At 31.7% G+C, this 5,159-nt stretch overlaps 1 protein-coding gene across 1 annotated transcript; it reads left to right on the forward strand.

Moving 5' to 3' along the window:
* Positions 1-736: 736 nt before the first annotated feature.
* Positions 737-3,809, forward strand: GPX4 (glutathione peroxidase 4). Its single transcript, XM_011035382.1, has 6 exons — positions 737-885; positions 989-1,065; positions 1,157-1,218; positions 1,318-1,436; positions 3,249-3,416; positions 3,504-3,809. Exons 1-6 carry the CDS (start codon positions 832-834, stop codon positions 3,534-3,536), a joined length of 513 nt encoding a protein of 170 aa, XP_011033684.1. The 5' UTR covers positions 737-831; the 3' UTR covers positions 3,537-3,809.
* The last annotated feature ends 1,350 nt before the right edge of the window (positions 3,810-5,159 follow it).

The following is a 5,159-nucleotide window of genomic DNA, read 5'->3' on the forward strand; positions in this document are numbered from 1 at the left end:
TTAATATGATTTGACCATTGTTGATTCAAAATATTATTGTTCCAATATTTAAAAAATAAATAAATTAAATTAATATTGTTTTTTTAAATAAAATAAAAACAAATTTGGTGTTGGTCCAATCAATCAAGTTGCAAGTATACCTACTAGGTTGACTAGGTCTTACTAAAATAACTCCTACCTCGTTTACTTTAAAACCCGACTTATTGTAGAGACCAAGTTTAATTGAGTTCACAAATTCAACAAGAGAGCATTTGGATAACTATTTAATAAATATTTAAACTACTAGTAGAATAAAAAATTTTAAATTATAATTGTAATTCATTTTGATCTTTATATTTGAACTTCGTTTATATTTAATATTTTAATGTATGTAGTTTTTTAAAAGTATTTTTTACTTAAAAATATATTAAAATAAATAATTTTTATTTTTAAAATTAACACATCAAAATTATTAAAAAATACTAAAAAATATCAATTTAATAATATTTTAGAAAATATATATATTTGTTTTAGAAAAAAAAAAACTACATTTTTTTTCATGTCAATCCAGCGCTTGCGCTTCCTCTCCTCATCGCGGTTTAAAATTCCAGCATGCTGACATATTCATAAAAAATAATAAACTAAAAAAAGAAAAAAGACAAGTTTGCTATAGTTTATTTAATCCACTATGGACCACTTAATTTTTCAAACCAACAACTCACAGTACCATAATAAATTCCATTATTTATTTATTTCTTTGTAGTATGAAAAAAAGAGAAGAAGAAGACTGCAAACAAAACGTAAACATCGGAGGCAGAGAGAGAGAGAGAGAGAGAGAGAGAGTAGAGAGGAATGGGGTCTTCTCCATCGGTACCAGAGAAATCAATCCATGAATTCACTGTCAAGGTAACAAAATAAAATATTATGTTTATAGATTGATTGATTGCTTGTTGATTCATGGGTTTCTTTAAAAAAAATATATTTTTTTTTTTTTATGAATTACTTACAGGATAGCAGAGGTCAGGACGTGAACCTTGGTATCTATAAAGGAAAGGTTCTTCTTGTGGTTAACGTCGCCTCTAAATGGTTTGTTTTTGTTTCTTTTTTGTTCTTCTTCTTCTAGGGAATGAAATTACTCGAAACTTCTTTATTGATTTCTTCTTGTTGTTTGGAACAGTGGATTTACAGATTCAAATTACACCCAGTTGACTGATCTTTATAAAAATTACAAGGACAAAGGTTTGTGTTTCTAAATTAATGCTATGTTTTCACCCAGATTTTTTTTTTTAAAAGCTGCTGTGATGAAAAATAAAATAAAATGATTTGAGATGCTGCCAGGTTTGGAAATCTTGGCGTTTCCATGTAACCAATTTTTGAAGCAAGAGCCTGGGACAAGCGAGGATGCTCAAAACTTTGCTTGTACTATGTACAAGGCTGAGTATCCAATTTTCCACAAGGTAATGAATGGACTTGGACTTGTTATTGCGGTAGGATGTTATCTCCTCCATAATTGTTCTGGACATTTCACCCCTTCTAGTTTGCCAAATGTCCATTTCGCTCCATGCAGTTGCCATGTCCTTGTGTTAAGCGCATTGTTGCAGTTACAATCCACCCAGTTTAATTTCTAACAGGCCTAAATGGAGCCCCTTTTTTATGTTTAATTTTCCTATTTATCCCCAAAAGAAGATTTGTTGTGGCCAACATGGCTAATCGTTATTTCTTCCAAAACAGTGGTGCCGTAGGTTCATTGGCTATTTAAATGCATGGGTTGACATTAGATCAGAGGGGCCGGAGTGGAACATTTGGCACTATATTCTCCCAATTTTTAGCTAGTCTTTTGCATTATGTTGCTACTTCTAAGGTGATCTCAAGCGCCTGTGATTATCTTCTTTCTGGTTATAAGATGATGCTAGAAGTTCATTCATTTCTGTATAAGATTGTTACAACTCTTTTTTCCCGATGCATTCTCTTAGGATGATTGTAGCTGGTTTAGCTATCTATTGAGAGTTAATGAAGATCTATGAATTCCATATAGATCAGAGGCAAGCTTAGCAAACACTACCTTTTCATACTGCTACAGGGGTAGAAGGTCTTTAACTTTCTCTACCACCAAGGCCATTATGAAAGACTTAGGAATCACTGTATTTCATAAAGAGACACTGATGACTCTAGACTGCAGGGGCGCATGGTATTGTTTGATGTGGAAATGCCTGTACCAGTATTAGCAGATTGAATGTGAGCCTAGTGTCTAAATGCATTAGAAATGGGGCTGCCAGTGGCCAATGATGAAGAGGTATTGATTTGGAAGTGAATTGGTCAATTCTGCTACTTCCTTGTTGGGAAGCACCCTTGAGAGGTTCTGTGGGAGGCAAGTGGCCATATGTTTGATTGGAGAGCTGATGCACCCAAGAAACAATCATTTTATTTTTATTTTTAATGATATTTTCAATAGGGGTATTTCTGAATTCCCGACTTCATCCCATGCACTGAATTGGATGGCCCTTTGGTTAACATTTATTGGGACATGGAAACCTTTTACAGTGCATAGGTTGCAAATTAAATTGATCACAGAACTTCTGCCTGCATTTGTTTACCATTTGAGAAAAATGGGCTGGTAATGGAAGGGGTCTAAAGCTGAACTGCTGCACTTACATCCTTGTCATGTTTTGGTTCTTTGAGAGGTGCAAAGATATGTGGTCTACAATACCCCATCAAGCGACAAAAAGTGGAACTGAAAATATTGGGAAATAATTGTTTTGACACTTAAAAGCAGACATACATGGATGTTTAATCAGTAATTAGATTTTTTCTCTCTCCTGAAGTTCGTTGAATTCAAGATTTGTACAAGGGTCATGTTAAGAAATTAGGAGCATGTTTTTATTGTATAGGCTGTTAATCTTTTTCACTATCAGAAGTTACAAGGGTTTAGTATAGTAGCAATTTACAGTTATCTAGAATCGCTAGAATGTTTAGGATGCAGTAAAAGATGACAAATTCTTAAAGGAAAATGAATATGCTAGTTGAAGTAGAATTTAATGGCTTGTGTTGGCATTCAAGAAGTCCATTTCTGATTTGACAAGATTTTAAACCTGATGTTTAAGTGATTGCTTGTCAATCATCATATTTGTGAGAGATACTTAACTGTGCTTTTTCATGTGACCATAAATTAAACATCTTACCAGCTATGGATCTTCAGTTAGAAGTAGTTGATTTTGCTCTTCAGAACGTACTTATTTAATACGAGATTCTCCACTCTCTGCTGCATCTAGGTTCGTGTTAATGGACCAAATGCCGCACCTGTATACAAGTTCCTCAAGGCAAGTAAACCTGGATTTCTGGGAAATAGGATAAAGTGGAATTTTACCAAGTTCTTGGTTGACAAGGACGGGCATGTCCTTGGTCGCTATAGCACAATCACTGCTCCTATGGCCATTGAGGTTCCTCCCTCCCTCCTTCCCTCCCTCTCTAGCAAACATGTTATTCATAAAATTCACACTCAGTTTTGCTTTGTTTTTTGGGAACAGGCTGATATCAAGAAAGCACTGGGAGAGATGTGACTTGCGAGAGAGAGATTAAAAAACAGCATGTATATCAATCAAGCCATGGTTACTGAAACATATAAACTATAATTAGAACTTTTTTTATTTATTTTTTGTGAGAAACTAGCCCTTGCTTGCTTGGTTGTTCTCATGTCTATATTTTGGAATAAATAGAAAAATATTTGCTATCTGTGTTTCATCAAAAAGGTTGCTCGCATGTAAGGAACTTGGATTACAGAATCAGGCAGTCTATCACAAATGATTACTAATGCAATTCATACAATTTTAGCACCTGCTTCCACCACGGATCACAAAATGGATTGTGTAGTGTTTGCTTCGTTAAACGGCGGTTTAAACTTCCAGTTGTTAGTTTACTTGCAAAAGAAATCATCTTGACTGTCAAATGGCCTTGAGCTAGTATTTTTATACGCGAGAGACTGGGCATTATGGTTAGGTGACCATGGGATCTGCAGATTTTGGTGTGCAACGTAGCATCAATTTGAGCTTCAAACATATTACTGTTTATCAGTTGTTGCTGGCATTGTTAGCTACTGAATTTGCTATTTTGTTCAAATGTAATAGTATTAAAGGCCATCTCCATTATATCGATGCTCAAAATATATGGGTTCGGCACTAAGCCATTGTGTACCATTAGACATTTAATGCTTTTGACATTAATTAACATATCTTAGAAGTGATCGGCTTTTCACTTTCACTGTAACAATGAACCTGAATAGTAAAAATTCAAGGTTTTTTTTTTACTTGGGTCTTTAGGATTGTTTTTTAAAAATAATATCTTCCTACATTTGATTTACTAGATATTATAATTTATTTTGATTTATTTTATATATAATTTTTTAATCTTATGATCTAGATTGTGAGTTTTATCGATCAATTGTGTGGACTTGATTTATTTATTTATTTTTTTAAAAATTTTATCTTTCAACATTAAATTGATTAATAATTAAGCTTCATAATTAATTTTTTTATTTGTTTTTTATAAGGATATCATAGTTTCATAACCTAACTATCAAGTTTTGAGGGTTAGCTAAGTTGATTTAGATATTTTTTTTATTTTTTTAATTTCATCTTTTAAGTTTAATCGATCCCAATTAGCAATATTCTTGAAGCAATTTTAATTTCTATTTCAAATATATTCCACATTCTAGATAACTTGTTAAAAAGATATGTCTAATGTAACGGTTAGAAATTCAAGACTTTCTCTATTATAAGTGATACCATTGTTGTTATTGATAATGATACCACTATGAAAGCGTAATATTCTTAAATTACTAAACATTTTGTATTATGGAAGCCTAATATTCTTAAATAACTAAACATTTTGTTAAATAATACAACAAAATACAAATATAATTTATTAATATTTTGGGGTTAATCAAAGTGTATAATTTATTAACAAAAACATAATGGTAACATAATTAACCAAAATCTAAATTCATCATATTAATCGTTAAATATCTATATCCATCAAATTTCATTATCGTAACAAAATTATCAATTAAATCTATGTATTTCATAGGAAAATATCTTATTTTATATGTAATTCGGTACAATTCATAATTTAATTTAACATAAATCAACATTAACTTTAACAAAATATTTTTATTAATTCACAATCAA

Source organism: Populus euphratica, unplaced genomic scaffold (assembly GCF_000495115.2).
Source record: "Populus euphratica unplaced genomic scaffold, PopEup_1.0 scaffold26.1, whole genome shotgun sequence".
Lineage (NCBI taxonomy): Eukaryota > Viridiplantae > Streptophyta > Magnoliopsida > Malpighiales > Salicaceae > Populus > Populus euphratica.